We start from the raw sequence: 23,325 nt of genomic DNA on the forward strand, positions 1-23,325 counted from the left end.
TCAATGAACTCTACTGATTCTTGGAGGGTTTGTGTTGTTGGTCTTGATCTGAAACCTGATTTACTCAGACAAGCAGGTATTCACTGTAGGTCTATATTGAGATGACATTTGCTATGTTTATTTACCCCTAACAAGGATTAAGAGTCAAAAGCAGTTTAAATATAAGCTGTAACGTTCAGGAGAGTGCAGATAGCTCAATTAAATATCTAAATATAAAGTTAGGTTTAGGTTAAATGTTTTGGCTTTTGAAGAATCATCTGTATTCCTACCTTTCCTTTTAAGCCCCTTTGGCAAACACTTCTCACATACCTTAGATTCATTTGTTTGGAAGAACTGTTTTATTTCTTGATACGACTATAAAGAGAAGCACTGACTTTCAGTTTACAAAGCTGGACAGCTGACAGTGACTGACCCACACACACACACACACACACAAACACACACGTGTTTTGGCTTGAAATGCTTTCTGAATGTAAAGTGTTCTGGAAATATTTAACTCATCTGCAGAGAATCTGTCTCTCCTTGAAAAGTGTTTTGCGGTGTACAACTGTGGGAGTAGGGAGTGTGTCCATGTTAAACCTGCCGATTATGTAAGATTTGTGGCTTCCTCTATAAATAAGAGGTTCTGCTTCAAAATTGGGATTTTTGATTGTGTGGAAAGTTTACGTTTTGGTTTTGTTTGCCTAATCATCTGTCCACATATGGGATCTTATACAAGCCCAGGAATTTGTCTCCAAAAGAATTCTCAGTTTAGGCATTATGTCTCCATTCAGGAAATGTTCCCACAAGGGTTCTTTTAATATTGCAATAATTCTCTCCTCATTTTAACTATAGAATCCCATAATGCCTATGCTCATTATTTAGGTCAGACAGAGATCTGGCAGGTTTCCTCTTCTGGGATGCCACTGCTCTGTTCAGCTGAAGCGGATATCCTAAGGAAGTTCTCTAAAGGGCTGAGCTGTGGCCTCTGGCCTTACCCTCCGAAACAGCTCCACCTTTGGTTCCAGAGACCAATACTGCTGCCCCGAGTCAGCAATCACCTGGCTCCTGATTGTTCCCAGTGCCACACCTAATTACTTTTAGTCAGACCATGACACTCGGCACAATAATAGCACATTTATCTAGATATATCTAGTTTATCCAGTTCTCTCTCATTAGCATCATTCAGTTTGTTGGCTCATCTTAGCAAGGTGATGAAACAAATAAAAAAAGTCAATTATCTTTAACTTTTTATGCTACTGTTTGACTTTTATGTTATAGAACAAATAAACTTTTGAGAGTGTATATTTGGTAGATTGGAGGATATATTTAAGCTCTCTTAAAAATGTTTTGTGCACATTTGTTCATTTGCATTTTTCCATGTAAGGCACTTTTTTAATTGATAATTTCTCTATCTAAAACAATCAGCTAGGACTGAACCAATTAATGGGGATTTATCGCTTATTGAAATGATGGTCAATTTATTTAGTAATCGATTAATTGTTAACTCATAGAGACACGCCTTAAGCTGACAGAGCAACCCACTTAGAGCTGCCGAACTCAGAAATAAGAGAAGCTACATTTTCCGACCACACTATACCAAAATTTGAAAAAAAATATAAAAAAACATTTTCCATTTAAGATAAAAAAAAAAAAAGTTTCTTTTCTGTCAATATGATCTATGCAGTACTCCACACATGGAAAATGTTTTTGTTTTACTTGGTTTAATTCTGTAAAAAGTCTTCTTTAAGGAACCTTTTGCTATCCGATTATTAATTGAAAAAATAATCGACAGATTAATCAGTTAGCAAAATAATCGTTAGTCACAGCCCTACAACCAGCAGGCATTACAATAAAACTGGTTTTAAACCAGCCCTTCCTGTTCTGATGTTTTTGTGTAAGCAAAAGTGATCACTGCCTCTGGTCTGAACTTAAGAAGCACTTCGCTGTCAATCATATATATCTTATATAGCTGTGGTTAGAACTCAAATAATTTCAAATCTACCTCCCTGGACAATAGATAAACCACTATTTAGCCAGTGTTTAAGTCTTTAGGATTAGTTATGCACTTTCTACTAAATCTATGAACGTAGCACAAATACAAATTAATGTGACTGTAAATAACTTGAAAATTAGATTCTAAGCATCTTTGGTATTTAACAGACATTTCCTAACTTTAATTCCGTATTTCAAATAACTTCTCTTTTCATCTCAGAAATGCTCCTTTCTAGAATACAAGCATAACAGAAGTAGAAAGTAGTATTGCACTTACAATTCCAAATTTCTGTATAATGTTTTTGATGAAGTTTGTTGAATACAAGGAATTCCACGAGAAGTCTTAATTTTGGGAACTTTGAAAACTTCTCATTCTGACGGTAGATAGAAAAATGTGTTTGGTTTTAGGATTGATGTTGGATATTGGGTGTCTCTGTAAAATCCATTGAGTTTCCTCTCTGTTTATTGTCTGAATTATAGCAATGAGACCTTTAAACATATAATCCCAACTTTTAACACTGTATTTTGTATCAATGTCAAATTCAAATGTGTCTACAGTATACAAAATAAAGGTTAACCAAAGTTTTTCAAAACAGCAACACTAACGTTTGGATAGAAAATTGAATAAAACATAGTGAAAGCTGATAACACATGGATGAGTTCAGTTTTAAGAACTAGAATCTAGTTCTCCAAACGTCAAAGGCTAAGAAAAGAGGTGATTTTCTTTCAAAGGATAGTTAAAAGATTCTATCTAGTATAAAGATTAGGTTGTAAGATACTTTAAAGAGAATTGTCTACCACCTCTACCTTTTAACATTCATCTCAGAACATCAAGGACAGAGTGGTTGGTTGACTGGACTCTCAAAAGTGTGTGGAGGTCACGGTGATAGGATGTGGCTAGACCATTTGAAAGCATTGTCTTTTTATATGTCATACTTTTGTGTTTTTTGTATTATTGTGAAAGGGAATCTAGGGAGAGGGGAATATATATAACTCTTTTAAAATCTTGATATTGGTAATATTAACCTTGTCAACACTATAGATTTTATCGGCCATGAATTAAAGTGGTCTTTCAGTGAAATTATGCTATAACCAGAGAAAAGTATAATATTAAGAATATAAAGAATTACCTTTTTAAGTTCAATTCATTTCATCTAATATCTAAGGTTACGAAATCCCAAAATAATATTAGCACTTTTATTTATGGTTGCTCATTAGGGATATTAAATTGATTGCCGTAATTCTGGTACTATGCAATACTCTGGTGTTTGTGATGCTGGTAAGTTGCATATTTATTAGTAGCACAACTGTAAATTGATCAAAGCTTATTTTTTTCATAGGGAGTAAGATTTCTATGGAGCAAGTAACATATTCATCCCTTTTGCTGCAATCATGTATGAAATCATACAAATTCTTGTTAGGGTGTTGCTTTCTGTGGAACTATTGTTGCTTTTGTTCAAGTCATAATGGGGAGTTGGCCTCCCTTCACATCCAGGGTGGAGTAGTTGTAGCGTCAGCTAAAGGAGCATTAGTCATTTTTTTTTTCCTGACATCCATGGTAATAGACAACTTTGTACCTTTAAATACTTTACTTATTAAACAGATTTACATTGAGTGTAATTAGTCAGGACGTTGGTTGTTTAGCTTAAGTTTATAAAACACAAGTCTAAAGGCCGTGGCGGAGTGTAATTTATTCAAAGAGTGTTCATAAGTTATTTGTTGTTTCAAACTCAGTTTCGTTTTCTTAAACCAGGAAACCTCAGAAAAAGGATTTTTGGCATTTTAAAGTTGGTACATTTTTAAAACGGCTCTGATTCCTGTAGTTTAAATAGATTAGCTCCATCTACAGCTGGTTTTTAGTTCATGCTCTGTGACGAGAGTGTGCTCTGTGTCACTGTGAGGAATAAAGCAGAAAGCATGTGTCTGCTGTAGCAGGGAGAACTCCCAGAGGGATTTAATTCCATAATCTCAAACAATATGTCTGGGCAGAACAAGGATTCTCAAATGAGAAGGGTGGAATGATATGGAAAGCTGCCAACCCTGGTAAAAGTTGTATGTCTATGTATGTTTTTCAGTGAAATTGTGTTAATCAAGTTGTTAATGAGCACTTTTTTGTGAATTTTTATTCCGCTGAGCTGTTTTGTTTACAACTGCCCAGCCTCAGGTTGTTATGGTCTGATGTGTTTTTAAATGCCCTGCCTGCATGGGCGTGCATGCCAATGTATATTTTCTCTGACTAGACAGGCATCCCTGAGTGAGGCCTTATGTCCTTGTGTGAAGATGTCTATGTGTGTGTGTTTTTTGTGGCATCATCGCCCACGCTCACAGGGTCCATTCATTTGTGGCCTGGCACCTAGAAAGGAAGGCTGGTTCAGAAAAGCAGAAACTGAGGGATACTGTTTGGAGTTTGCTCACTGACTCAATGCTAGCTGTCTGCCTGGCACAGATTAGATCAACATCCATGAATATTCAGCAGCTGGCCAATCCTGCCAGAATAGCCCATATTTTGACCAAACCAAATGATGGTTTCTAGTTGTAGCTGCCCCTTTGTACAACAGATTACTTTATGTCCTTTTAAAAATGCTGGTGGTAAATTCAAATATTGGTCTTCTTTTTTTCCCCACATGATACAGATGCACAGGTTACTGTAGGATTTTTCCTACCAATACTGGTTCATATTGTTCTGAAAGTATTGCTTTACCATTTCTGGTTTAAACATATACTGTTTTTTTTTTTGTTTTTTTTCCCTAAGGCCTGTAGCGCCATGCATCACCAAATTCTGCTGCTGTAATGGAAGCAGTAGGTTTGAATCCAACAATCAAATGGCGGATTTGGGCAAAAACCCATTAATGCATCAAAGCTGATGTTACTTTATTCTTTATCTTACTTTATGTGTTCAAAGATTGAAAATTGAGGCCATTGTTTGTTGTTCCACATTAAATATTTATACATAATTTCACATGGTGGTCACTGTCCAGAGCAAATTCAGAGTAAATTTCTGATTTCTAGCAGATTAGGTATTGGAGCACTAAAACAACCAGGAATCAGAATTGGCTGAAGTTCTCTTAACTGGCTCTGACCGGTGATCAGGAGAGGAAATAGCTAATTGACCGAATAAGGTATATTAAAGTTTATTGATATATGTTTTTTCACTAAGTGAAAAAACAGTGACTCTGTGTCGTTCTTTGCAAGACACAGAGTAACAAAACAGAAGGTATTTTGTATTATTAAGTAAACCATACAAACTAAAACACATCACCAAAGCTAGAATGCTGGCAACAATTGAAGTAAAGCTTTGACTGGATGCTAACCAGATGGAATCCAAAGCATGAATTGCTGCAATTTCTGCAGCAATTTCTTTTGCAATGGAAAATGCAGATCAGTACATTTCTAGCCCTTCATCAAAACTGAAAAAGTTTATAACTTTTTTTTTCTATATACCCAATAGAACAAAACTGACATAGTATTTTAGTATATATATATTTAGTATATAAAATATTAAGTATTTTTGACAAAGTAATTGACATACAGTAATTGACATAGCATATACTTTCATGTTGGTCATGCATTGAGCAGCGGTAGCACACAAACCATATATCAAAGCTTCAGTCCTTTAGAAATGCAATCCTAAGTTCAAATTCTGACCCACTGAGCCCTATCCTGCATGTCTTTCATTTATCTGTTCTAATGCTGTCTACTTATTTTTATAATAATGTCCAGTAGTGCCATAAGACACAACAAAAAGCTGCTTCTGTCAAATAACCTGGAGCTTTTTTTTATATTACTCATATGCTGTCCCATATTTATATTATGCATTATATTTCTTTGAAATAAACAATTGCACTCAGAAGGTCCTATGGAAACAAGGAGTGTTAAGAACCTACAGTTGGGCAGAGAGACCAAAGGCATTATTTTAAACCCTGTACCTACTTGCTGCAAGACTACAGTGCTACCAACATGCCAATCCGATGTGTGCATGTCTACCTAAAGTATAGGTAAATCTGTACTCTAGTAATATCTACCTACCGCAATCTAACAATCTGTGTTCCATTCCAAGAACATGATGCAACAAATGCCAGTGAAATCCAAGTTATTTAGAAACGTTGCTTCATGTCAAAACCTTTTACACTAGCTCATTGTAATCCGTGAGTGTTTCTTTCACCGTAGTAATGTCTTTACTGTTTTGAACACTGCTTCCCCCCTCTTTCCCAAACACGCCTTTCGCCACAAAGGCAGGAACTGTGTGGATCTAAACTAAAGCCAGCAGGAAAAATGTGTTTGGTACAGAGTTAAGTCTGAGGAGGTAAAGGGCATACCTTGAAACAAGCCGCACAAAGACAAAACCAAGGAACAAACATTCCCTTTGTCTGAGATCCAGAATGGAGTTAGATAAGTACAGCTGAATATGGTGATAATCTTTATTTAAGGGTATGTTTGGGTGTTTTGGCTTGTAGGTCTCATAGCTGAGTGGAGAAAACAATTGGAACAGTTGAATGTATATTATCGTTATACTTTTTATGCAGATTAATAGAATCACGTAGAACGGCTCAGATGCATTATAATTATCTTATTTAATGTCCAGTTAATGAAATATTCAGATTATTAACTTCTTATTGGAATTGAACTGTTTCCCAGGATATTTTGGTTACCATACTAACCCATCATCTGTCCTTTTCTCTTTAGGATGGTTCTCTGGGAAACATAGATGACCTTGCACAGGAGTACTCTGAATACTACAATACCTGCTTCAGTGACGTCAGCGACCGCATGGAAGAGCTAAGAAAACGCCAAGTCTCCCAGGAGCTCGATATGGTAAATGCACACTTTAAAATGCAACCAAGAAATACTTCCCCTTGAGCAAATGTATTTAAAAACTACCTTACAGCTCATGTGCTTCATTTGACGGCAATTTTGAAAGAGGGAACTACAACTGCCCAGGGTAGTTGTCACATTTCTATCCAAAAACCTGACATGGAAAAGTTGTTGCTGAAAGAGCATGTGCTGATGTTTTAGGAAGTCTGCAAAGACTTTGTATAGAATTGAATGTGGTTCTGTAATGGAGGCCTCACTGAAAGAGCGACAGGTTCCTTTTCACAAGGATATAGGGTAGTGGGGCAACCCTTTTGGTTGCCAAGCTGCGAGCGCATGAATGGTGGAATGCTGCTGGTATTGCTGCTTAGAACCAAGCTTTGTGCAGCCTAAACACACTGTGGGTCTCAAAGATTATAAGACAATATAGGAATTCTTGTGACTTAACTGTACCGTATTTGGCAAATATTTCTAGAATTACAAAAAGCTTTCTGCCTTGTAATGTTTTACATGCATGATTAATTTGTTTTAATGATAAGGTGATACACATAGAAAAGCAAACATAAGTTGACATAAATACATTTGGAAATATATGATGTGAAATAAAAAAATGTAAGTAGTATAGAAATATTATTGGAGTAGATTAGGAACCATGGCAAACAGTAAAAATAATCAACAGAAAATCAGCTCGAAAACATACGTATACACATCTGCTGAGAAGTTAGCTTAATTCTCCAAAGAGAGTGCCAGTCAGAGACCTAGGCCTTTTTAATGAGGCTACTAGCAGATGAGAAGAAGCTGTTTTTTTATGGTGGGAGGATTTGATTCTGATAGACCAAGGCCCTCTGCTAGAATAGAGAGTCTGCAACACTTTGTGTGTCTAGATAAGGAGGGAACAGCTGCAATCTTACTGGGCCAACTTTGCCTTCTGAAAGTGTACTGCAGAGCAAATGATATGCTGCAACCTGCACTTTTCATTGGTGGTAGCAGAAGAATACCAGATGGTGATGGAAGAGGAGAAGATGGACTCAGTGATGTAGTAGAAATGGACCATCACTAACTATAATTGAACTTCTTAAGTTGCTAGAGAGAGTCCATCCCAGCTGTCCCTTTTTTGTGATGGAGGTGATGTTTACCTCTTATTTGAGGTCCCAAGGGTCGATGGTGCCCAGCAAGCCTGGAGAGTCCAAGGTGATGACTAGAGTAATAATGGGTGAGGAGTATGGGAGTGTGTTCTTTCTAAAGCAGAGGACCAGGTCCACTGTTGTCTAAAGTTGCAGTGAACAGTGGCAATTTCTCATTGAATTTAAGTATGAGTTTGTTACACATTAATCAGCTGTTAATTCGGCTCTAAGATCCGATTTCAGCTCTACTCTGGAGCAGCAGGACTCTGCCTGTCAGTCTGTATGAGAACTCCCTTTTGAGGTTTGAGCCTCGGCTTATTGAAGTAAGCAGAGAGAAAGTAGAGACCTGATTGGATAACACGCCAAAGTACGTCACTTCCAGGGTCTCTGGAGAAGGGGTGGGTCGTAAAGCTGGCTACTTGATGCTGATTGACAAAAATACATAAGGATTATTGACTGGCAGTGGACAGAGATGGAAGAGTTTTTCCTCATGAGTCTAGAACGGGGGTCGGCAACCCGTGGCTCCAGAGCCGCATGTGGCTCTTTTGCGTCCCCCTTGCGGCTTCCTGGAGCTTTTCAACAATTTATGAAAATCTATTTTTTTATTTATTTATACGGTGTGCAGGAGGTCAAAGAAAAAATCATTATGTTTTCCAAGGCTGTAAGCATTTGTATAATAAATAGATTTAAACATTATTTGCGTCATAGCCATACAGTTTAGTGGTCATAACTTGCAACCAGCAGGGCACGGTGCCAGGCAAACAAAGCTGCAGGTGTGTCTCCCATGATCCCAAAGGGAAAAAAGGAAAATAGCTGATGAGAAAAGAAGATTCAAATATACCGAATAATTTGCTTTCATTATCAATGCGGAAGGATTGCCTGCATTTTTGCTTTGTAATAAGAGGTTGTTAAAAAAAAAAAAAAAAATTTAGAAAAGCATTTCCGGGGAAGGCTGCTAAATATGCAGCCGACCACCAAGCTGGAAGGGAGAGAAAAGGTGCAATTGCAGAACTTATGGATAAATTAGAGGAGCGCAAAGAAAGATTTAAGAAGTGGATTGCATCTCCAAACTCCACTACTGCTGCTAGTTTTGTTGCAAGGATGGAAAACCGTCCACAGATCAAACAGGTAGCGCTCTGATGCAGGGATGGGAACTTTCTTCCATTTTTTCCCCAAATCCTAACAATAGAACTCACATCAAGGAACGCCAGTGACGGAGGATGTGGGATTTCAGGGTTAGAGAGCTCTGCTCTGATGGATGTCAGTTCCTGCTTGGTTCCTCATGACTCAATCAACTCCTCCCAAAAGAAACACGTCCACCATAGAAAGATTTCTTTACAGTATTTTGTTTCTATAATTTAATCAATGCAACAAAAACCTAAACCGCGTGGTGAAAGGCGGTGAAGCAGTGTGTGGTGAATTCCACACGGTGAGAGCGTTCACTGCTCTTCCCTCACCCCATGCTGCTGTGACATTTGCTCCAGGATAAACATTTAATCATGAATGCTTATCATATATTTAAGCCCACATAGTCCTTTTCTATAGTGGGATAATACACGGGATAATGGCTCCATGTTGCCATATGAGGCATATATAAGGCTCCAGACAGATTTATTTTGTGTTTTTTTTTTGTCCAATATGGCTCTTTAAGCAGTTTGGATTGCCGACCCCTGGTCTAGAAGGAAAAGTGAACATCTTGTGCTGAACTCTTACCATGGTTTCTGGAGTTTATTATTTCAGAGAGCTTCACAGCAGCTATTTTTACTTGTTGTGGTAATATGTTTATGTGTCTCAACATTTGTTAATGCAATACGTGACGTTTGGATTTAGTTAACACCACTGAGCCTCCCCCTGCTTCAGAGAGCATCAGCATCCACTGTTATAGAAGTAAAAGGACAGGGAGAGGAAACAGCCTTGAGGGGGATCAGGGATGATCGACAGTCTTATTAATTATTTTAAGAAATTTATGTTAGGCCACAAATGACCAGTCTAGACCCTGCTATCAAGTATTACTACCAGACTTTAACTTACTGTAAACAGTTATTGAAAAAATGATTAAACTACCCTTGTTAAATGTGATTTCTTGCTTTAAAGGTGCATCACCTAAAGAATACAATACAAAAACAAAAATGGTATTGCATGGTTTTAGTGGAGAAGGGAAATAATTAAACGAGTACAGCCAAATCTCCTTTTTTTAACCAACAACCAATTTTTAGCAGTGCTGCACACCAAAAAAGAGGAAACATGAGGTATCTGAACCTCATATCAAAGATTAAAGAAGCTGAATTACCCTGGTCAGAGTGTTTTATTATCCAAATTTAAAAATATTTTTTTTATCAACATGGCCTAAAAGTTAACTCAAAAAGAACAAACCATCTTTTAAAAGTCATCAGAACATTTCAGATAACAGATCTACCATATAATATTGATATGTGCCCAGTTGTCTTTAGAAACTAAAGATTTTTTTTACAAAATGACCATGTTACATTTAAGAAGTTCAGAAGTGAGAAAGAACATTGGTAAATCTAGGTTGAGTCATATTTATTATCAGATGTATGAAACAAGTTCATGTTCCTTTACCTCTAGTAGAAATATGTTTTAATTGCTGCCTTTGGGTCTTTTTTTTTTAACCTTCTAAGGCAAATATAACCAAATATATGTGGGACTGTATGAACATATTTGACTCTGAATCCTTGACTCAGTATGGATTAAAAAGAGTAAATACATTTATATTTCTATTATTTTTGATTTTAAAAACATTCAGAATTTATTGTATAATATTAGAAAAAGGGTTGGGTTTTTTTAGTTATTAGGGCTGAAACAACCAGATTCTTTGTGGTTAATCGATTATTGAAATAATCGTTAACTAATTGTGTAATATATGAATCATTAACAGGAGTATAGAGACAGTAAGACATGCCTTTAGCTAACAGAACAGCACACTGAGAGCAGTAATTATATCAAAATTGTAAGAAAAAAAAAAGAAAAACATTTTGCATTTAAGATTGAAAAAAAAAAAAACGTTTCCGTCTCTCAGTCTTTTCGTAACAGCCTTCTTTGGCTATCCGATTATTAAACGATCAATTGAAAAAATAATCAACAGATTATTCGATTTGCATAATAATCGTTAGTTGCACCCCTCTTAGGTATTAACGTCTCCGAATTAAAGTATTCATGCTCATTGTAAATTTATAACTAGTGTTGCTTTTCCCACCAAATAAGTAAGCTGCAAAGTATCACCTCCGGGCATGTTTTGCTCGTGGAAGGGGTCATCTTGAGTGCAGAGAACTGAGAAGGAAAAGGGGAAATAATCAGGGGGGATTTTTCAGCTTAAGAGAAGAAAAAAAGCTGACTGGGACCTGAGCCTGAATCCCAGTGCAGAAGGGGGTTGAGGATTTGAACAGAGGAAGAAGAAGGGAGGATGATGAGGAGAATGATGAGTAGGAGGTGGAGAGGAGAGCCTGCAGCTGTTTTGCCACTCTATAAAGTTTTGGCAACTGAATACAGGGGAAAGGAGAAAAATGCATGACGAAAGAAATATAGATCAGGCAACACCTTACTGGGAGCTCTCAATGTGCAGGATTGGCCCAGACCTAACAGACTGAACTTGGCTTAGTGTTGCAGTTCAATGTTTTACTAAAATAAGTGTGGAAAATGTTCAAGCCTGGAACCTGTTTTGTCCACCTTTACTTTAACAGAACAGCAAATAAACACATTTAGTATGTTTTGCATTATTTCATGTCAAGTTAGCTTATATTAAAATCTTTACATCGCTGATTTCCTTCAAAAAGATGCTCATGATGTTTATAGTGAGTCCTATCGGTAAGGAGTTTCTGCTTTACTAATTTGTTTCTACATCAGATTGACAGATTTTTTTTTTATTTGGCTGTTCACATTTTTGTACGATTTTGTATACTCATGTTTTCATGTTTTGTTCAATTCTTTTATATATTTCAGCAAATAAGATGATGAAAGTTGTCATGAACTCATGCAGATGAGCCGAAGAGAACTTGATGAGAATGCAAAAAGTAATTTCCACCAGAAACCCCCTTTGTGCACAGTTTAGCTGTGGTGTCACCAAGTAGCAAGAAGCCTTCTCTTTTTCAAGTTTCTGTTCTTTAAACTAACCTTTACTGTTGGTTTGGTAAAAGTACTGTTTTCAGTAGGACATTTTTTGTTTCTTTTTGGACACACGAAAAGAAAAAAAACTGCTTTTAATGTTTTTATCCCGGCTGGCACTACAACTAATAGTGTTTGACTTATTTGTTTCCAGTAAAGCATGGAGGTCTGTGTGTATTAAGGCTGATGATGGAGGCTCTTTATGAGATGATTATCACATAGCTACTTCCTTTCTGCTCAGCAATGTGTCGTTTCCATATACTGTAGCTCTGTTGGTTTTGTACTGGTTGGACACAAAAGATTAAGAAAACATCCTCTGTGGATGGAACAGCACTACTGCTTACAGGTTCCCACCAAATTTGGGTAGCTTTATCTGGCATTTAACTTTCATTATGCTAAAGAATTTTATCTTGAAATGGCAGGATATGCTGAAAGAAAGCAGCATGTTTCAAGATTTAAATGAGTTAAAAATATAGTTAGTGTTTTATCTGCAAATGAAAAAGTGGATTGTTTTGATTGCTGTGTACAAACAAGCATTCCCACATTTTCTCCTGTTAGAGTACTCTTCAGATTATCTTGGTGTTATGTATGTCTGAGAACTTATAGCGCCCAGAGCACATATCCCTAAGACGACAGATCATGATGGTAGCAGTTGTGGTGGTTAATGTTAGGAGCTGCTTTTTGTATCTCTGCTTCTGTCTCCTTGAACCCCAGTCGGCCTCAGCAGATGGCCGCTCACACTGAGCCTGGTTCAGCTGGAGGTTTCGTCCTGTTAAAAGGGCGTTTTTCCTCTCCACTGTCGCTACAAGCATGCTTACTGTGAGGGATTGCATCTGAGACAATGAGTCGATGCAATCAACTGGTTATCCTTAGATAGAAAATTTTGAATCAATTTGACTGTATGATCTGGTGAACTGTAAAGTGCCTTGAGATGCTATAGAAATAAAATGAATTGAATTGAATTCCTGCCAAGGTTTCAAAGTTGCACTTTTTCAGTGCCATTCTGAACTTGAGCTATTTTATAAAGGAATTAGCATAAATTCTGTTTCTGGACTTGCAAAACTTGTAGAAACTTACCTCAACTGCGAGTAGTTCTTCTACAAGTTATTGAAGACAAATCTGCAGATTTTAACTGTAAATTTATTTTAAAAAACAATTTAAGACATATTTTCTGATACACAATCATATGTGGTGTGGATGATTTATATTGCATGAAATTCTAGGGAATGAACTGCGTTGATAGAAGTATTGACTAACCCATCCAAATCCTTACATTTGGGTGTCCCAAACACTTCCAAGGGCAACAATATATATATGTAAAAGTGAAACTGGTTGGGCCTGTATTGTTACTCAGCATCAAAAAGAGGTCAGTAGTCAAAGTGGGGTCAGTGGATGTTAAGAAGCACTGTGCTCAGAGATCATCAACTTTCTGCAGTTAATAGATGAACCTCCAAACAATTAAGATTTCAGGTTTACTCACAAACAGTGCATAGACAGCTTTGTTGTATAGGTTTCAATAAGAAGCAATCAAAGCAATCTAGAGCAGAATATATGTGTTTTACTAAAGTGCCCATCTGTGTTTAAATTTAAGCGGAAGTAGTAGGCGCAGATACACATCTACTTCAAAATAACTTGAAAGTTGTCAGTATAATTGTATTTTTATAGCATTAAGTAAATGTAGAGTAGAGCAAGTTGTTTATACAGCTATCTATTCAGGTTAATTCAGTTATTTGTTGTCCCACAGGGGGACGGTGCTACTGTACAGCAGCAGTCAGAGATAATAAAGAAGTAATCCACAAATGACAACACAGATACCCCTGTCAACATAAAAAAATTGTCCATGCTTAGGTAACATTGATTAAGATAAAGCTTGGGATAAATAATATTTGTACGAGGACACTTTATGGATGATACTGTAACTGGTACTTTCAATCAAGAACAAATTCTTTGAGATGATGACGGTCTTATTTGGTTATGATGGTTTTGGTCTTTTCTCAATCTGCTGTTCCAGAAGCCAGATTAGTTCTAGAAGTCGTCTCTGTAAACAGCTGCCATGTTGAATATGATAAAAACATATCAAAAGATGAGATATACACTACCCCAGTGGAGGGATCCCTCAAGTTCTTTTACACTTGAGTTTTTTTTTGTTTGTCTGTGTATATGTGTACATGTTTGTGGGGAGGTGTAACTGAGTAGAACCAGGAGATGGAAACATCACCACCACCTAACCGCAAGTGATGGAATGGATAAAGAACTTCAATCATAAATCAAGATAGTTGTTTTATTAGCTTCCAGTGAATCAGCCCAACTTCTAAAACGCTGGCACTCGCAGTGTAATTAAATATTGCAACAGCTTCTGCAAGCGCAATTTACAGTTTGTGGGTAGAGGAGATTAATTCGTTTGATGCCTTTGCCAAAATTGTACAGTTGTTATCTTCATTATGGCCATTTTTTTTAATAATTCACACAACTTGAGGCTGATGGAACAGCTCTCCTGGAGAATGTTCTTTGTTTTCTAGAGTAGAATTTCAATTACAGGGTGTCAGGATTCAAGCCCTGATTTGTTTGTTTGGTTTGATCAATGGCAAAGAAGGCTGTGGTTAATCTGCTAATGCCCTGATGGTCTCCTCTTGTACAACAGGGTCATTTCAGCTGGGCTTAAAAACTAGAGTGTATGAGAAGGCTGTTCTTCAGCTTATTTGTTGTCTCTACCTGTTTTTTGTCCTGAAACAAAAAGAGCCGGCATGCCCAGACAGCTAGCTTTGTGGCTGGAGATTGATTCCAAAAGATGTTGGCAGCCCTCCCTTGTTGGCATAACCCAAGTGGAAAGCATGTGGTGTATTTGTAATTTTGTTACATGATTTATTTGTCAGTGTTGGACTCCTGACTGTCATTGGAATTTGTAATAACTGTGGTATTAGTCTTGAATTGCCAAAACAAAGATGATCCTCAAGGCTTAGGAATCTGCTCCCTTGAAAGGAAGACTTTGTTGTTTGGGGGTCCTCTTGGTTTACTTTTTCACTTTCAAACATGCCGCTGATATAAACTGGAATAGCAGGCTGTCTGCTGAGGTACGAACATGCATATCCTGTTTTTGAAGGCAAGACTTGAACAACAATGCATTTTTTGTGCAATTAGTGTGTTTAAACTCTGTGTGGATGATCTCCTCAAATAAACTGGTTGTGCAGGCTCACTTCTTGCTGTACTGGTTCCACGGCCAACGGCTCAGCTCTTGCTTCTCTTTCAGTGCCTGTCTTTCAACATTCGCATTTCATACCTAGAAACTTCTCACTCGCCCACCCAGATTTAGACAGTCATGCCAGCTGGCGAGCCTACACTAAACAACCTCTCTCTCCCTTTGTAGCATATCCACCTACTTGTGCTGGCTCAAGTTCTTGCAATAAACTGGATAAACCGGAATAAACAGTTTTGTGCCTAGTTGCATCTCTCTATTTACTGTATATGCTCCTGTTGAGACTCAAAATATCAAAATGCAGGTAACATCACAGCCACTTTTCATGAGTGTCTTTTTGGAAGTGCATTAGGGTATACCAAGTCTCCTGCCTTCTGACATCGTGATCCTCATTAGTCAAAGCTCTCCCTTTTGCTTCATTTTATTCCAACTCAGCCCCGTCATGCTTTAGCAGTTAAAGATATAATGCATTTGCCTCAGACATGCATGCCCATACACACAGACATCTGGGCAAATAACTTCTGAAGCCATCTGGTGGAAAAAAATATGCATGTTTAACACACAGTGCCAGGTTCGGGTAAGTAGGACAGCATCACAAGATGATGCAGGCTAGTTCAAACGAAGGGAAGCAGGCGTCCTCAGGGAGTGGGTTTGATGAGATCATAGCTTTGCTTTGATAATATATTGATCCGAAGTTCTGTTCCTGAAACTGTGCTTCCTTTGTAAAAATAAATACAATGCTTTGGAAAAATATTTGTGAGGCGATACACAAAAAAACACAAGGTTATACATGATTGTGTTTTTCTTTTCTACCTGAGGCATGGATCTTTGCACCTCCTCCAAAGTTGAAATGAGCCACTTCAATTATTAAAGTGTCCCGGTTAGGTTTGAAGTTGTGCCATCGAATTTGTAAATGTTTGAAAAGGTGGTTTATATTTCTCCACATCATCATCATCTTCATGATAATAGTTGTCTCATATTGTTGTCTCCTAGAAATTCATAGAAAAAACTATGTTATGCTGAGGATCCCTTGAGAAACTGACTGTAGGATGGAATGCAAGAACAAACTGGAGCTTAGTAGGAGAATCAGAGAGCAGCTTTGTGTATTTACAGTCACTGTCTGTGAAAGTGGAGGCGAAATGTTTGCATTTCAGTAGGTGAGCTCCGCTTTTTGTGTTTGACGTCAGTTTCTGCGCCCCCCATGTTGTTGGCACAGACATGCATAAGATCCTACAAGCCGGAGAACACATCAAGGAGGATCTGATCTGAAAAAAAACAGCCCATCGCTACCTTTGTGAAAGTGTTCCTGAATGTGCATATATGCTTTGTTTAATGCCTCTCCCTCTTTATGTGGCTTTTTTTTTTTTAAGTAAACAGCGTTTTGCACAGTCGCTTTTGTTCAAACAGGAACACCAACGCTGTGCTTGTTCAAAGGATGGATGCGGTTTTTCTTTGTCTCCAATAATCTCTTCCTTTTACAGAAAGGCAAACAGTTCCGTCCCAGATTTTCCTGGCAAGTTAGTAGAAAAAGTGTTTTAAACCTTAGGAAGATACCTGCTCTCTAACTTATGGGAATCCTTATATTCCCTGTATGCAAAATCTGCCTAAGTTCTCATGATTTATCTCGCAAACAAATGTCTGTATACATTTGCCCGACCAGAGATATAAATATATGAACAAATGAGTTGGAACTGAAGGAAGTCTGCTATGTTGTCTTGTTATCATTTATGCAGTCTTGCAGCTACTGATTAGTGTTATCTTAAGTCTAGGGTTGAGACTAATTTGAAGGTTTTTGCCAACTCAGCTTTTAAGGGCCATTGCTCATTTGACTCGGAACACTTGAAGCACTTAAGGACCTTGTGAAGAGGTTATGTCATCTCTGACTGAGTCACTCATGCTTAAAAGTTGATGGTGTGGAGAGAAGGCACATTCTCGTGTAAAGCTAAAGGAAGTATATGACAATAACTAAGAAGTCATTCTATATTAGATTTCCTGTTACTATTGTCTTTTAACCTAATATATGTGCAGAGAAAGAGTGATTCACAGTAAAAAAAAAAAAAAGGAAGAGGTTACTGATTTCCTTTTCCTGCTCTCTTTTTGGAACATTTTGATTCTATTAGTCTTAGTGGCAGCAGGACAGAGTTCAGATAAATAGTTTTTAGAAAGCCAAGCACAAAATGTTCATGTACTGACCAGACCTTCTTTGTTGATCTTAACTCTGTTGCTTAAGCAACGTCTTTCTGCGGTAGCATCCCATTAATTTGCTATGGAATTTGACAAGATTTGTGTCTGCCATGTGGATAAAAGATTAGGAAAACCACAACATCTTCAGCTTTGATTGAAATAGACTTCCTCACATGACTTAAATCCCAAAACCTCACAGTAACACGTGATGGTTTCAGAATAGCTCATCTTTGTCAGAGTTTAGCATCTCCAGTCATTCTTTACCTTACCTGTATTTTATTAAATGTCAACTAGAAAGAAGAAGCAGGGACTTGTCTGAGGTTGTGGTTTCCCTTTCTGTTAGTACATTGTGAAAGTCAGTCAAGCTAGTGGGATTGGTGCTTCCTCTTAAGTTTCCAGACATAAATAGAACCAAAAACTTTTTTTTTTAAAGGTTCACCTTCAATGCGAGTTCTAAATTCTGCTCTCTTTGTATCACAAAAAAAAAAATCCCAAACTTTAAAACTAAATTACTCTTTGGGATGTTACTAACTTTTCCTGCTTCTACCGTCTTCTTTTGGATCTTTCCTATTTTATATTTAAGAAGCACCTCCTTAAAAAAAAAAAGAAAAGAAAAAACAATAATTTTCAAGTCTCTTTGTTTTCTCCCATATGGCATATAGATAGACGAGTAGAACTTGTAGTCTGTGTCGGTAGTTTTACTTTGGGGGTTTTCTTATTTACAGGCAAACTAAAAAAGAAAAACCTATTCCAAGATCTGACAGCTGCCTCCCAAATTAGGTGTTGGCATTGGTGTTGTTTGTAAATTGTCATATAAAACACTGTTTGGGTTGTTTATTGTGTCTATGAGTGATTGCTATGGAGCCAGCGACACTATGCAGGTGACTGTGTACAATGTTTGCATTTTATATGAATAAATTGATTTGAATAGAGGGTTGTCATCACCTCTGGTTAGTAATTAACTAGCATTAGTAGTAAACTTGTTATTCTCTCTATGTATTGTTTCCTCTGTGTGACCTCTGATTAGAAATACTTGAAAATGATGATAAACTTTCATGATCATATGATAATGTATATGCTGGTCTCTTATTGGTTGGACTTCATACTTCATAGTAGACATCTAAAGCTGTTTTTTTTAACAGTAACTCTCATGGTATTCAAAAAATTTTATTTTATTAATTATTGAATGATCTTTGAAAAATTACAAAACTTTATGCCAATGGTTGCCACAAAGTAGGCAAGGCTTTATCAAGGGGTCCATACACTATTAAATTAAACTATTCCGTTCTTTTCCTAACCTAAATTTTATACTTTTTTTTTGTGATTACCATGTAATATTGACAAGAATCTCTATCATAAAACATATTTATACAATTATAGAGACAGTAAATTAGATATGGATATTATATAAATCTGTTTTTTTAGAAACTGCCCTGTTTGTTCTATTTTTTTGGTATTATCCTGTGCTGATCCACTTTATATTTTGCAGCTTCTAACTAGTTCTGCTCTAATTGTCAGCTTCAGACCAAGTCAGTCATTTCTTAATATATACTTGCATTTTCATTGTCCATTTTTCTGCTAGTTCCTTTACAACTTTGCAGAGTAATAATGGTCATTCTTATTTATAATATTGACAGATTTAGTAGTGCATGCGTAGAAAGCTTGCCCATCCCTTTAAAAAGGATTAATGGTGAATTTCTTAGTATTGAAATAAAACACTGGAAGAAATAAGACCTTTGGAAAAGTATCTCAAACACTTTTAATGAGCCAGGTAACCTCTCAGGTTGTGTGGCTCATAACAGGGAGATAACCTCTATCAAAGAAAGCTATGGACCTGAGGTCAGCCCTTTTGTCTCCACTCTGGTGCACACTTTGAAATGCAGCTGGCTACCCTTAAGCCAATTACTGGCCCAATGAGTGTCATTGCAGCTTAAACATCCCAAGCTAAAGACTGTAGCGACACAGAGACAGTTTTTTCCCCCTCTGCAATAGTTAAAAGCAAGCTTTTATAATAAAACACTGTATATTGGTCTGATAAATTGTATTGTAAAATAAAACAGCTGGGAATTGCTTGTGGTTGAATGAAATGCACTCTAGTGTTATAATAATTGTTTAAAGGAGTCAGCAGGGCCAGTTTTGTTTTTTAATTAAAAGCTAGGACCGCGCTACACAACCTCTGCTGCCGCCAGGTGACATTAACATTTAAACCTTTGCAGGTTTAGCTACCCACAGCAAGTCTTGATTCCAGTATTTATCTAATATTTATGTGTATGCCCATGCTTGTGTTTGTTTTGAGTGATTTGCAGGTGCTGCATGTCCTGAACATGCCATGAAAAAATGTCACTCATTGAAAATGTTTGACACATGTTTTTTCCACTATTTTTCCTAGTTATTTAATTTATATTTTTTTATATTTCTATGCCTAAACTGGTTTATAATAGTTTTTTTTTTTTTCAGGATAAACAGGACCCAAGCAGCACCTCTCTCCAGCTTCGCAATGAGATCCAGGTAAGAAAAGATTCTTTGTATGAAGTATCTGCCACAAAGATTTTTTTTTTATCTGAAGAGAAAAACATAGAAATTAAAAAAAAATTTTTTTTAGTATAATTATTCCAATTATAATTAAAAAAAAAAAAAAAAAACAGTCCTAACCAACATGGCCTTGTGTTTAAAAAAATATTTGCCATCCCAAACATAACTACTCTTACCTACCAGCTACATTTGAATAAATTACTATTTCTCTAATTTTTTGTTTTGTTTTTATTTTTATTCAGAGATTTAAGAAAAACTGAACAAATCAATTAGAAACATGATATTATTCTGTTTTTAATTTAAAAAAAGTAATGATCTTTTTAATTTTTTTACTCAGGAATCTCTTGGCTTCAGCAGTGAGGTGTCCACCCCTGAAACAGACAGAAGGTATGTTCCATTCTTTTTTCCTACTCTATCACTCCAACACGTGTCCGCGGTCAGTGTTGAAACCCAGCAATGTGCGCCTGTTGCATGTCCAAACAGCTCAGAACGTGTCTGGATTGTATAAACCCTTATTTGTTTGCACACACTACAAACCATGAATCACATCAGGACTTTCTGCAGGCCACAGCACAGATGCAGGCGGTCAAAAAAAGAAAAAGCAAGTCTCCCCAGACAGCATGTGAATGACAGATATCTTGTAAGAGAGCGTTTACAAAAGATATGTGACCGTTTCTTTGGGGAAAAGATGCTCCCCCCACATTAGCAGAATGGAACAATCTATACCAAGGATTTTTTGTGTTTCGTTATAATAAGCAATGACTAACACCGACTTTGGATGCTAGTACAAAACTTTGACAGGCCGGCATGCATAAAATACAAGAAGCTGATAAAGCATGACGACTTTGTTCGGTTCATCCGAAAAAAGCGGATCAAATCTGGATGCCAAAATTCAATCAGACCCAAGTTTTAGTATTTTTCACCTCTGACAGCAGCCAATTTTCCTCGATAAACCAAGACTTGCTGTCTAAGTAAACATAAGGAATGTTAAAATAAAAATTTCTTAAGTGGGTGACGCTATCTAGCCTTCTGCAGACAGACATTTGAATTCCGATGGAGTTGGTCATTCTAACACCCTCGGCAATGTCCCTGCTATGGTTCAGGGAAACCGAGAGCCTGCTTCCTCAGGCTAAGCTGCTGTGTTCAGTGTCCATTCTGGCCTCTGTACCTTTCCTTCCTGGCTTTGTGTCCTGCAGAGGAAGAGGGGGGAGAGAGAGGGAGGCTGATGGTTGAAAGATTACAACAGAAAAGAACACGGGACGAAAGAGCAGGATGGAATATGGCATGGGTGGGGCCCTCTTTGAAAGGTTCCTGTATCAAAAAATTACAGCTTGCGTTTTTGCATTATGTTATTATAATCAAGTAATCTTGGAAGAAAATCCAAATGGCTGAGAAACAATGTCAATAAACCTACATCCCAAAGTTGCAATGTAATAGTTTATATCAATGTATATTTATCTAGGAATGGTCTAGTCAAAGTCCAGATCTAAATGCATTTGAAAATTTGTGGCAAGGCCTGAACAAACCCATTCTGACTGACCTCTAGCCTTTACTTGAAGGAATCAATAAACTTAAGCTGCGTACAGCTGGTAAAGGCCTATACCAGCAGACTCACACGCATCTGTGATTCTGCAAAGCAGTGACTCAGATGGATTAAATAAAAATGCTCTCTGCACTTTTAGGAAATGATGTTTAAAGTTTAGGCTTAGCAGTCTGTTTTCACCTTACAGGATAATCCATTATTTCTCTCTTCAATTTTGTCAAAACCAAAAGCTATGAAGTCATCTCTCATTTTATTTCCCCTTATATTTGTCTCTGATTGTCACCCAAGTCTGAACTCCTCTGTTTCATGTTCATGTGACGACCACGTGCAGCCGAGGAAGTGCATACCACAGACATGATCTTTTTTTCCCATGGCTGTATATGTTACACAGGCATATGCCGAGGATAATGGAAACCAGATGCCAAAGCTTGAATGACATTTCTGTGCTGTTCATGGAGGCCTTAACAGAACTATTTACTTTCTTCACTTTTCCCTCTGGCTTCTTGCTGTTTCTCATGCTTCACAGAGTCTCATCAGATACCTTCTTTTTTATCAGGAAGATCCAGACTTTGGCAGACCAGTAGTCCTCAGGGAGGCTCGAATCAGAAGGCTTTGCATTCATTTGCACCTAGTTTTTTCTGCTAGTCTGCTCACAAAAATCCAGACTCTATTTCAGGAATTACATTATACATAAAAAAAAACGTATAATACCTTTATGTAATTAACTTTTTTCATGCTTCTGGACATAATCTCTCACACCACTGCCCTCTGAATCCTCTATGAAGTCTATCCTCTCCTAAGATCCCCTCTCGTCTTAATCTGCCCTCATTTCTCACCTTTCTGTTACGCTTCCCGTTGTCCACTTTCTATTGTGCATGGATGGATTTAAGGTAGAATGATTTATTATGTGCGAGCGAATGGATACACATTCCTTACAGACCACATAAGGCATGCCTGCACGCTGACATACAGATCCTTCCATCATCACCTCTCAGTGGAACAGCTGAAGATTACCCAGACTCCATCCAGTGGCTGTGCCACCCCTCAGTCTCTGCATCTCCCTGCGAAATTGCTTGCAAGAGGTGGGCACAGCTCCTGCTATGCTTGGTATGCAAGCAAACGTAGCTGACAGAGAGCTCTGAGAAGGTTGCAGGGGTTCAAGCTGCCCGACTTCCTGTTTTGAAATGCGATTGATTGGCTGGTATTGTTACAACGAGGACACAGCTGGCTGATCAAGGAGGTTAACAAAATAAGAAAATGTATCTTGATGAAAGCCAACATGTGTGCTGATGTGAGACAAGAGGGAAACTGTGTGGATTTGGTACATTTGGGCAGTTTTGCAACTCGATCCTTGCTCAAGCAACATTCTGAAGGATCTATAAGATGTGCCATGAGAACAATGTTTTCCTGACAGAAGCAAAATGCTGGTTGTGTTGCAAGTGAAACTGGTTATTTTTACTGAAAGTTTAATGTATGAGTAACAGAAAATTAATAAATTTGTATTTTCTGAAATAGGCACGTTTTATTTGCTCTTTTTTGTTGCTTGCTTATTCTCATGGCCTCTGGTTTTCCTTTTGTATGACCTCTGTAATCTCAAATGTTCATCCTGTTTGACTTTGCCATCCTCATGCTGTTACCTTAATTGTTTCTACAAGAACAGAGGTGTCTAACCTTACGACTGAAAACAGGATCTGTTAACTCTTTGCCTACAAAAATAATAGACAACTGAATGAATACCCTGCTTGTGATGTCCTGAGTATGGCATCAGTTATTTTTTCCCCTCATAAGGTGCAAAATTATAACCTGACTCCGCCAGATGGATTTGCTCTGCATATCCATCAGGAAAC

At 37.4% G+C, this 23,325-nt stretch overlaps 1 protein-coding gene across 6 annotated transcripts in view; it reads left to right on the forward strand.

The window, feature by feature from the left end:
- The window catches only part of sash1 (SAM and SH3 domain containing 1), a 201,075-nt gene that overhangs the window by 141,572 nt on the left and 36,178 nt on the right, over nucleotides 1-23,325 (forward strand). For all 6 annotated transcript variants that reach the window (XM_015376774.1, XM_015376773.1, XM_015376775.1 and 3 more), the window contains exons 2-4: nucleotides 6,658-6,786; nucleotides 19,861-19,911; nucleotides 20,273-20,322. In XM_015376774.1, coding sequence (XP_015232260.1) covers nucleotides 6,658-6,786; nucleotides 19,861-19,911; nucleotides 20,273-20,322 — 230 coding nt within the window. The remainder of the gene's footprint in view (nucleotides 1-6,657; nucleotides 6,787-19,860; nucleotides 19,912-20,272; nucleotides 20,323-23,325) is intronic.

The sequence above is a fragment of the Cyprinodon variegatus genome, unplaced genomic scaffold (assembly GCF_000732505.1).
Source record: "Cyprinodon variegatus isolate N-32 unplaced genomic scaffold, C_variegatus-1.0 Scaffold141, whole genome shotgun sequence".
Lineage (NCBI taxonomy): Eukaryota > Metazoa > Chordata > Actinopteri > Cyprinodontiformes > Cyprinodontidae > Cyprinodon > Cyprinodon variegatus.